The sequence below is a fragment of the Neofelis nebulosa genome, chromosome 3 (assembly GCF_028018385.1).
Source record: "Neofelis nebulosa isolate mNeoNeb1 chromosome 3, mNeoNeb1.pri, whole genome shotgun sequence".
Classification (NCBI taxonomy): domain Eukaryota; kingdom Metazoa; phylum Chordata; class Mammalia; order Carnivora; family Felidae; genus Neofelis; species Neofelis nebulosa.
This window is the reverse complement of record NC_080784.1, coordinates 78,012,497-78,024,927: the sequence shown is the minus strand read 5'-3', so window position 1 is coordinate 78,024,927 and position 12,431 is coordinate 78,012,497. Positions and strand designations below refer to the sequence as shown.

The following is a 12,431-nucleotide window of genomic DNA, read 5'->3' as shown; positions in this document are numbered from 1 at the left end:
TGTTCTGTTTTTAAAATAAAATAAAATAAAATAAAATAAAATAAAATAAAATAAAATAAAATAAAATAAAATAAAAATACTATATTTTAAAAAATAAAAAATTTTGGATAGTGAACACTGACCAAACAAGCACATGGCTACCACAAATCCAATCAAGGAAAGCTATACCTACTGAAAGAAGTAGAGCAAATGATTTAAGAATTTTAATATCCATTTTTCCTGATGAAAGTATAAGAACAGATAAAAATTAACAAAAAAAAGTATTTATTTTTTTGACAGAGAGTACACAAGCATGAGTGGGGGAGTGGGGAGAGGGAGAGAATCTCAGCACAGAGCCCAGTCTCATGACTATGAGATCATGACCTGAGCCATAATCAAGAGTCAGACCCTTAACCAACTGAGCCATCCAGGCACCCCAAGAACTCAAAAAATTTTCATTGCAAGTCAGTCACCTGAAATGATCTATTCAAGAACAGAAATAAAAATGGTATTAAATTAAATAGGGATTGATAGTCCCTAGGTCCACACCCTGCCCCTCTATTTCTGTTTCTCTCCAAGTCCTCATGAACTTCTATATTGTATTACAATTGTTTGTCTTTCTCATTTGAACATACTTTCTTTAAAAAGAGGGGCTTATCTTAAAAGCATCCAATACATGTCTGCTAAATAAAAGAATACCACAAGCATGCATAGAGAGGAGGACTCAGGGCAGACAAATTCACACAAAGCTCTGCAGAAGAGTGAGCAGGAAGACAGCAGTGGAGTAGGACCCGAGGCTCACCTTGTCCCACGAACACAACTGGATAATTAGCAAATCAAACTTAATACCCCAGAAATTGACCTGATAAGAACAAACCCTACAATGAAAGGGAGAGAGGAGGCCACATTGAAGAAGGCAGAAAGTTCAGAGATGAGGTTTAGGGGGGAAATGGATCATAGCAGCTACAGTGGGGAGATAGCTGTGATCATGGAGACGGGCACAAGACAGAGGAGCAACAGGGGAACACACAAGAAGAATGTTTCCCCCAAAGACACTGACTTGGAAAATAAGAGGGGTTGAGTTCCTACAACCACCAGGGCTTACAGCCCTACAATTTCAAAGGTCAGCAGGCTTGGCTGAGAAAGAGCCTGGAGGGCACTGCCATGATCCCTAGAGAGAAGGCAGGCAAACAACTCAGGAACAGACAGCATATAAACAATGATCTGAAGAACCCCTGGAGCACACAGTGGGAAGATTATTCCCTGTTCTCAGAGGTGTCCCTAAAAGCCAGGGTTCACACAGACCCCTCTCTAGGAACAAAGGAGATGAAAGGCGCTATTTCCCTCCTCCACCCCTCAAGATAAACAAAGAGCCACATTAAGGAAGCAGCATAACACCAACACTGGCTGCTAACTTGCTTACACCAAGTCCCAGCCCCCTGTGCTCCAGTGGAACTGCCTGTTTCAGTCACACTTGCCTCAGATCCAGCATGGAAAGCCCCTCCAACAGAAAACTAGCAGAAGCCCTTGCCCAGAGAGTTTCACAAGGTCTCAGTTCCAGTGGAGATGGTGACAGATCTCAGTTCACAAGCAGGTCACAGCACACCTACTTAAAACTCACCCTGTTGAGGCCAGGAATCAAACTCTGCCCACAGCAGACAAGAAGAGCCTCTGCAGACCACTGGCCTGAAGGATAAAGCAGACAGAACACAACAGCAGAAGACATACAACACACACTGGAGACACTTCCTGAAGTGCCAGGCCCTGGGCACTACATGACCTCTTTTTCATAAGGCCATTACTTTCAGAAGCAGGAGACATAAATGGCTTTTCTAACACCGAGAAGAAGGCAGAGACTTAGACAAAATGCCAAGATGGAGGAATTTATCCCAAATGAAAGAACAAGATAAAGTCAACACCAAAAATCTAAGCAAAACAGATGTAAGTAATACTCCTGATGGAGAATTTAAAGCAATGATCATAAAGATACTCAAGGGGCTTAAGAAAAGAAGTCATCAGTGAGATCCTTACCGTAGAGATAAAAGAGTTAAAAAAGAATCAATCAGAGATGAAGAATGCAATAAACGAGATTAGAAACACACTTGATGCAATGAACAGAAGGCAAAAGAAGGAGAGGAACAAATTAGTGACCCAGAAGTCAAAGTAATGGAAAGTGATGAAGCTGAAAAAAGGGAGAAAGAAGACTTGTACAAAATGAGAACAGACTTAGGGAACTCAGTGACTCCATCAAACATAATAACATTTGTATTATAAAGTCCCAGATGAAAAAGGGAGAGAAAAGAGGGCAGAAAATTTGAAGAAATAACAGGTGAAAAATTCCCTAATCTGGGAAAGGAAACAGACATTCAGATCCCGGAGGCACAGAGAACTCCTATCAAAATTAACAAAAGCAGGCCAATACCAAGATATATTATAATAAAATTTACAAAATACAGTAATAAAGAAAAAAACTTAAAAGCAGCAAGACAACAGAAATAATTAACTTACCAGGAACACCCATAAGACTTATCTGGAGATTTTTCACCAGAAACTTGACAAGCCAGAAGGGAGTGGCATGATATAAGCAAAAAATTGAATGAGAAAAATCTGCAGCCAACAATACTCTATCCAGCAAGCCTATCAATCAGAATAGGAGAGAGAACGATTTTCCCAAACAAAAATTAAAGGAGTTTGTGAACTAACTAAACCAGAATGCAAGATATATTAAAGGGGACTTCTTGAGTGAAAAGGAAAAACCAGAGTAACAACATAGGGGCACCTGAGTGGCTAGGTTGGTTAAGTATCCAATTTCAGCCTAGGTCATGATCTCACTGTTACCGAGTTCGAGTTCCACATCGGGCTCTGTGCTGACAGCTCAGAGCTTGGGACCTGTTTCAGATTCTGTGTCTCCCTCTCTCTCTCTGCCCCTTCCCCACTCACACTCTGTCTCTCTCAAAAATAAACATTAAAAAAAAAAGTAACAATATAAGGGCAAGAAACGCAAAAGCTGTATAAATGAATATTTCTGTAAATATCAGTCAAGGAACTCACACACACACAGAAAGGATATGAAATAACATATAGCTAAAATACGGGTTAAAATGCTGTGAAACTAGAAGCCAACCACAAGAAAAAATCTGGAAAGACCACAAATACATGGAGGTTAAACAATATGCTATTAAAAAATGAATGGGTGAACCAAGAAATCAAAGAAGAAATTTAAAAATACAAATGAAAACATCACAGTCTAAAACCTTTGAGATTCACCAAAAGAAGTACCAAGAGGGAAGTATACAGCAATACAGGCATACCTCAAGAAGCAAGAAAAATCTAAAACAATTTAACCTTATGCCTAAAGGAGCTAGAAAAAAAGAACAAACAATGCCTAAAGCCAGCAGAAGGAAGGAAATAATAAAGATTAGAGCAGAAATAAATGATAAACTAAAAAAAAAACAACACAGACCAATGAAACCAATAGCTGATTCTTTGAAAAACTCAATAAAATTCATAAACTTCTAGTTGGACATACCAACAAAGAAGACAGAGGACCCAAATAAATAAAATCACAAATGAGAAAGGAGAAATAACAACCCATAGAAATACAAACAGCTGTAAGAGAATTTTATGAAAAACTGTATGCCAACAAATTGGACAACCTGGAAAAATTGCATAAATTCCTAGAAACATATAAATTACCAAAACTGAAACAGGCAAAAATAAACAATTGGGACTACATCAAAATAAAAAAGCTTCTACACCATGAAGGAAACAATCAAAACTAAAAGGCAACTGATAGAATGGGAGTAGATGTTTGCAAATGACATATCAGATAAAGGGTTAATATCCAAAATCTACAAAACACTTACAAAACTCAACATCCAAAAAAGGAATAATCCAATTAAAAAATGGGCAGAAGGCATGAACAGACACGTCTCCAAAGAAGATATACAGAAGGCCAACAGACACATGAAAAGATGCTCAACATCACTCATCACCAGGGAAATGCAAATCAAAACTACAATGAGTTGGGGCGCCTGGGTGGCGCAGTCGGTTAAGCGTCCGACTTCAGCCAGGTCATGATCTCGCGGTCGGTGAGTTCGAGCCCCGTGTCAGGCTCTGGGCTGATGGCTCAGAGCCTGGAGCCTGTTTCCGATTCTGTGTCTCCCTCTCTCTCTGCCCCTCCCCCGTTCATGCTCTGTCTCTCTCTGTCCCAAAAATAAATAAAAAACGTTGAAAAAAAAAAATTAAAAAAAAAAAAAAACTGCAATGAGTTATCACCTCACACCTGTTAGAATGGTTAAAATGAGCAACACAAGAAACCAACAGGTGTTGGCAAGGATATGGAGAAAGGGGAACCCTCCTACACTACTGATGGCAATGCAAACTGGTGTTGCCACTCTGGAAAACAGTAGAGAGATTCCTCACATAGTTAAAAATAGAACTGCCCTATGATCCAGCAAATGCACTACTAGGTATTTACCCAAACAATATAAAATTACTAATTCAAAAGGATATATGCACCCTGATGTTTACAGTAGCATTATCTACAACAGCCAAATTATGGAAGCAGCCCAAGTGTCCAAAGTCTGATGAATGGATAAAGACAATGTGGCATGCATATATACATATACATATATATTATTTAAATAATATTAAATAAATATATGTTACATATTTAAATAAAATATAATGGAATATTACTCAGCCATAAACAAGAATGAAATCTGGCCATTTGCAATGACACAAACGAAGCTATAGAATATTATGCTAAATGCTATGTGAAATAAGTCAGAGAAAGACAAATACCATATGATTTTACTTATATGTGAAATTTAAGAAACAAAACAAAGAAGCAAAGGGGAACAAGAGATAAACAAACCAAGAAACACACTCTTAACTACACAGAACAAACTGATGGGTTACCAGAGGGGAGGTGGTGGGAGATGGGTTAAATAGGTGATGGGGATTAAAGAGTACACTTGTGATGAGCAACAGGTGATACATGGAGATGTTGAATCACTATATTGTACACCTGAATCTAATATGACATTGTATGCTAACTGGAATTTAAATAAAAACAAGAAAGAAAGCAAGAAAGAAAAAGGAAGGAAGGAAGCAAACAAGCTAGCTCTGTAGAAGAGATACCATTTAAACAGAACCTGATAGTAAAAACAAAACATTCTAAAAGTATAGTTAATGGCCTCACCATACTGTTGTATGCAGAGCTCCATACTATAGGACTTCCTTATATAAAATAAGCGTAACTGAAGAAGACTTATATTTTCAATAAGCAAATTATACTCAAAATTCATATTCTGTGGTTGGCAAAAAGATAATCCTGTTTTTATTAATTCAATTTTATTGATTCAATTATTTTTTATTAATTCAATTATTTCTTTTAAAACACCCTATCACTTTCTTAATACGGGATAGTGAATTTACACGAAAAAAGTTTAAGTGTACCCGAAATAGAGAACACTCTGAGTATCTAAGCACCACAATTAAAAGAAGTAAATCTCCATTTATATTAAATTCTACAATGAGTAAAACTCAACCACAGTAACAGAAGTCAAATCAGTGGCAGCTTGAGGTAGTAACACGGGTAGAGATTGATTGTAAAAAGGTACAGGGAACTTTCCGGATTGAAATAGGTGTTACAATGTTTTGTATACGTCAAAATTCATCAAACTGTACACTTAGGATACGTGCATATATACTGTACATAAATTATGCTTCAACAAAGTTGATCTTTAAAAAAGAGGTAAAAGTGATTAACCCAAAGGATAACAAAAAAACAAAGACCCACGAGCGCCTGGGTGGCTCAGTCAGTTAAGCGTCCGACTTCGGCTCAGGTCATGATCTCTCAGGTCATGATCTCTCAGCTCATGAGTTTGAGCCCTGCATCAGCCTCTGGGCTGACAGCTCAGAGCCTGGAGCTGGCTTCAGATTTTGGGTCTCCCTCTCTCTGTCCGCTAGGCCCCCAGTCACACTCTGTTTCTCTAAGATAAACAAACATTAAAAAAAAAAGAAGAAGAAAAGAAAAAACAAAGACCTTATGTATAAATGAGCACAACTACAGAATTGGGTTAGGACAATATAGCTGAAAATAAAAATGACTACTTAATATACACTTAATAATAGACAAAAAGTATGGGAGTATGTCATATGTCATAATGAAAAAGACCAAAAGACAAAAGCCCAAAATGTGTTGACTTATGACCATTGCTACCAGTGAATTATTAATTATATAATTATATAAATATGTGGTTGAATAGTAATTATCCTGGATGTTGGAGATACAAAACAAAACACAGGGCTTGCCTTCAAGAAACTTAGTGTCTAATGGAAGAGAAATAAAAATCATAGGCAACTTAAAGGCAGGAGTAACAGCCAGTCACAGCTCTGGATGAGTATCAGAGTTAGAGCTGTGGGGCAGAGAGGAGTCAAAGAAAGCTTTCCATTTCCAAATAGACTTCTGTGTAGCTGGAAGCTGTATTATTTATTTAACTATAAATATTTATCACTAAGTAGCCATCATGTGCCAGGGACTGTGTGGAGTAACAGGTATACATAAAAACAAAGTAGTAAGAAATGAGGTCTAAGCAGTAAGTGAGGCCTAATAATGAAGGATACTTTTGTGCCATGGTTTAGAGCTGGTTTGCTTTTCTCCCCCTGCCCCCCACCTTGTTTTGTTTAAATTATCTACTTATTCAAAATACTCATCGCAACTACAAAAAGGAAAAGTTCACAAAATAAATAGAGCAAGAACATGAATGTCACATATTTAGAAGAGAAAACTAAAAAATAAGAAAAGCAGATTTATAAAAAACAAATTACAAGAGATTCTAAGTGACTGAAAAGAGAAAAACATTTTAACTATAAAGATTCAGAGGAAAGAAAAAAAAAAGACTCTAGCAAAAACCCAAACACAAACTGACATAAAAGAGTCATAAAAATGGTAACACCTGGTTCTTATTATAATATTTAAATTAATAATTCAGAGGTATAGAAACACCTGAATCTAAAATGACCAAACCTTTTATCATAGCCTTCATGTGAAAAAAATATTTGCCAAAGTAGCAACAACCTATATATTCTGATGAAAAAATTCTTCAAGAAAAATCAGACTAACAGTATTTTAAATTAAGTTTTGCTACTAATTAATTACTCAGACAGGATGCTAGGCCAGACTACATGGTGCTTCTAGTTTTTCTATATACTCTATGCATTTCTGATAAATGGGAAAAGAATAGATGACCTGGCAGAAGGCTCAGACAATAATATGTGATTTACAGGACATGAATGCAGCTACCTTAAGATTTATCTGACAGCCCTCTCCGATAGTGGACTGTTGAGTATCCGATGGAATGATTTCTAGTCTAGAAAGTCTACTACTGAGTAGCCATACACATTATTTATTTATTAGATGTTTTGGGTTGAAACCATTTTTAAATGATGCACTTCACAATGCACAGTCATAAATTTAGCTTTAAACCCAAGAAGGGAGGTAGTGTTATTGGAATGTATGTCAGACTGAATTAGGATGAGCAAAGCAACGCTTTTATAAAGTGGCCTTGAATGCAATGTCAATTCTTTCAAAAATGATATTAATGTCAGATGAGCATGATACGCTTTACACAATGCTGGAGTAATATTACTTGAAATATTTAGCATTTCCTTTAAATTCATATAGATTTCTACAAGGTTTATCCACATACACAACAAATACCAGGCACAAAAAAAGTGACATGCTTGTGAAAAACTAAATTTTAAATTGAGAATTTGTTCAATTGTCTGTGCATCAGAGTGTATACAGTTTCCTGAAGAAAGTATACATCTTATTTTATAGAAATAAAAAAAAATATGTATCAAGCTTTGAAGAGAAAGTAGTTTTTGAACTATTTTATGAGATTCAATATACGAACAAACCTAATTTAATAAATACTAAGAATTTAACTTTACTCAAAAATGCAATGCTGAGTATTTCATTAAAGCTTTTCAATTCTAAATAATAGTATTTTTGCCTTGACAGTGTTAAGACGTAAATGGGACAAATATGAAATGGTGTCTCATCAACCTAATAATGAATAAGTGAATACTGAAAAATATAATCCTAGGTGATCTGTTTGGTCTTAATGACAGAAAAATACAATCCTAGTTGAAGCTTTAAGAAAATACATAGTGATCTGTTTGGTCTTAATGACAGCAAACCAAATGTGATCATTTCTTCATTTCTTAAATTTAGACTCTAATCTTTCTTTCGTAATAAAATGTGGCTAATTTACACACCTTGTTAAAAAGAAAGCAAAAAGAAAATAAGTTTTGAATGGATTCAAGAAAAATAATCAGAACATGGCTGACTGTCATGAAATTAACACCAACTAATTTGTAAAGTTTTAAATCAAATTTGCAGATGTTAACTTCATAAGCATATCCCATTATTTATGTGATTAAAAAGGAGTTTTTGACCTGATCTTTCGATCTTTGGCACTCAATCCTCTCCATCTCCCCTTAAAAAATTAATTAAAATTTTAGCAATATGCTAGCTTTTCACTTCCCACCCTATCTCAGACTAAAAAAAATTATCAATCAAACTCAAGCCATCCCCACCCAGTATCTGCAAAATGTCAACTTCAAATTCAATTTCATATCTCTTAAGCTTTCATGTAGAAAAAGACAGTTCACTTCTTAACAAAATAAATCACTTTTGTGACTGCCAATCTGACCTCTTTGAATTAGGAAAATTCAAAGTGAAAAATGTAATTATCACCCCGGAACAATCTGTATACATCTGGAGCTAATTCTGGCTTCATTTTTCACATCATTTTTCACACTGTGCTACATCTTACAGAGATGCCATGGAACTTTTGAAGAACGCATAAAAAACGGTAAGGACTTCGAATAACCAATAATGTATTTGATTTTATTCAAACAAAAATCTTGAGAATATCTGACTTTTGCAACTTACTCTACTAACTGATCTTCATACTCTATTCGATTGGATTAGTATTAAACAGGACTGTGACATACATGATAAATAGGTGCATTAAAACCTGTCATTCTTCATCGTTTTAGCTTCTAACATTCAAATACGTAATATACTATCTGAAACAGCTTTGATGTATCAAGAATATATTCAATACTTCTAAACTAGAAAGTGGAAATTTGTTATCAAAATCCATCTACGAAACAATCATATCACTATAAACAAATTCATACTCTGTGAAGAAATATCCCAAACTATAAGGTAATGCTTCTTAAAAGTAAAGGTAATTTTGCGTTGGTTTAAAATGGTATATGGTAATTTAGATCCAAGAAATAAGCAATTATTTCAAATCAGATTAATGAAAATTTTTCTACATTAAGCTTTTAAAGGAATGCAGTTTTCTAAAGGAAATGATTAAATTATACAAACATGATTCTTGCTAAATCTAAGAATAATAAGCTCACTAGAAACATAACTACTCCTCACAAGTTCATTATAAAAATCCATTAGGGTGTAATCTCTAGAAGTAATTGTTCTTATTGCATTTTATTGACAATGCATAGTATTGATTTTTCACACCTTCTATGATTCTTTAATTTGTATTCATGAAATGTCCATCAGCACAGTCTAAATAAATTTGGCAATATAGGCACTAAAATGAATAAATCGATGCAAAGAAACATTAATTTTGCATTATCCTTATTCGTCAGGCAAGTAAACCACAAGAGTTGTAAATGAAGGTCAAAGGTTTTGAAATGGGTCAGAACCCTTGACCTCTAGACCAATACCCTTCCTATTAAAAAAGGCTATTTTAAAGTTTTAAGTAGGGGAATTTACTACCAGCAAGGTATCATTTTTAAGAGACTACAAAGAAAACTCTCAATAAAAACATTCATCTGTTTAATTGCAAAACAGAAAAGAAAAACCATCCCAGGATACATGATTTTTACATAAGTTTTCTAAAAATCATTAAAGCTTACCATATGAGGTATAAAATTTCTGAACACTGAAAGCAATTTTGCTTTAGGAATTTATTTACTACATCTTATTATGATGGCTGCCATATTTTTGTTGACGTTTTCCCAAATCTACTCCGTATGTCAAAAATAATTAGCAATGACAAGAATTCAAAATTATTTATCACTCATTTTATAACCTCTACACAAAAGGGAAGTAAACCCATTATTCCTAGGGGAGTCAGAGTGGCACTCCACAAGGTATAGAAATAAATCTGTTTCTATAACCTTAATATATGCAGCAAAGAAATTTAGCCATCTCAAGATCATTTGCTATACACATTTTTTAATGTGACTCTAAAAACCTATTTCTCATTCATCTGTTTTTTCTCAGCACTCACTACAAAATCATCTGTTAGTATCAAAGACAAGAAGTAATCCTTTTGCAATAGAAATAAAATTTTAAAACTGTAAACTTAAAACTCTATTACAGCAAAAATTTCTACTGAAACATTTGTAACTTCCTTATAAAATAAATTCATGCAAGAATTTACTTTTAATCCAACATTTATTCTTATCACTCACCTGAGAACACAGTAGCATAACCAATTCCACAACTGAACTACTAGACTTCATGCAAACCAGACCTATTTAAAGAGAATTTAAAAGAAAAATTACAAAGCATAAAACAAATATGAGGGATCTGTTATACAACTTTATCCAAACTGGTTTTTAAAATAAAATTAAACATCTTGCTAAGAACCAAACCCACACACATTTGATCCTAGGAGTAAACAAGGTACTCTGTAATTACTTGAAACTTGGTATCAAAACTACCACAATTTTTTTGTAGACTACTTCATTTCAGTATTCAAACTACTAACACACTTATTCGAATTCCACATATAATGACATTTCACAATACTCATAGAAATGTGCACAACATATGCCATATTGATCAATATCATCTACATTTTGTTTTGGAGAGAGTTGATTGTTATACATGCAGAGAAGGGAAATGGCTCCCTGACCTTTGCTTTCTCCACCACACTCTCTCCCTTCAACCCTCTAGCTATCAATCAAGTTTCCATTTTGTTTCATGGCAGCAGACATCCCAAACACTCTTATTAGTACCTTGACCTGTGACCTCACACTAAACCTTAACAGAAGTGCAAGCATTCTCTGTTATATATTCTTGATTTCTTGTAAATAAATTCATTTACATTTTCTCTTTTCTGTTTCCTTTAGTTTCACCAAAAGTACCCCAGGAAGGAACTTTTAAACAATTAATACATATCTAAAGACTGGCTTAGTTTTGATTACCAATAAAATCTAAAAAGGTACAAGAACATTTTATAACCAGTATGTTAAAAAAAAAAAAAAGCAATGCCCATAATTAAAAGCATTAAATTAGTACATTACTAATAATCAGAAAAATATAATTTTTCATTCTGTATTTTTTTGAGCAAACACAAGTTTGGAATCCAGGGTTTAACAACTAAAGTAATTCCTGGTGGCCTCTTACACACCATACAGAATTATCTTCTTTCTTTCTTCCCATTAAAGCTCCTGCAGGCAGCCCATTCCAACCTATTCCCTTTCTTTAATCTTCTATCTCTGTAGTTCTTCCCCCTTACCTCTTTTAGTCATGTTGGCTCATACCTACTAATGGCACACATTGCCATTCTGTAGCCTTACAAATAGCATTCTCATTAAATAGGTTATTTCCCCCCTTCGCTTTTTAGAAAAGAACCATTTTTCTCAATGGTTTGAAAAAATATTTAACATAGAAATAATGATGGTAATAGTGTTAAGCACCAGCATAAAAATTGGCCACAGAACATCTACATGTTGCATTAAGAAAGCAGGTCATTGGGGCGCCTGGGTGGCTTGGTCGGTTAAGCGTCCGACTTCGGCTCAGGTCATGATCTCACGGTCCGTGAGTTCGAGCCCCACGTCGGGCTCTGTGCTGACAGCTCGGAGCCTGGAGCCTGCTTCAGATTCTGTGTCTCCCTCTCTCTCTGCCCCTCCCCTGTTCATGCTCTGTCTCTCTCTGTCTCAAAAATAAATAAACATTAAAAAAAAAAATTAAAAAAAAAAAAAAAAGAAAGCAGGTCATTAACCAGACTAAATTATGCTTTCTGTAGAGCTTGAAATGAGCATAGCTCTGCAGGCTAATTCCAAGGCCAAAAGGAAGCATACCAATAGTCCATCTGTCATTGCTGGTGTAGCCTTCTGCTGGTCTAGAACCTTGCCACTTTCCATAAAATGTACCAACTATAGGAAGTTCCATATATTTCAACCTTAAAAGCTACTACTTCCAAAAAGGAAATTCAGATCTTTCTACAATTAGTTCATTATTCCTAACTGCTATATTCTAAGGAAACCAGAATTCCTACCAACTTTCATTTCATGGCAAAACATTTGGGCTCTGATCTGGCTCAGGCTTTGGTATCCACTCAGAAAAAGAACAATAATGACACAAAAGGCCTTGCGCCATGAAAAGTTAG

At 35.0% G+C, this 12,431-nt stretch overlaps 1 protein-coding gene across 6 annotated transcripts in view; it reads right to left on the bottom strand.

Moving 5' to 3' along the window:
• Positions 1-12,431, bottom strand: part of LRBA (LPS responsive beige-like anchor protein) — a 780,253-nt gene that overhangs the window by 530,992 nt on the left and 236,830 nt on the right. For all 6 annotated transcript variants that reach the window (XM_058721178.1, XM_058721180.1, XM_058721181.1 and 3 more), the window contains exon 34: positions 10,507-10,568. In XM_058721178.1, the coding sequence (XP_058577161.1) occupies positions 10,507-10,568 (62 nt within the window). The remainder of the gene's footprint in view (positions 1-10,506; positions 10,569-12,431) is intronic.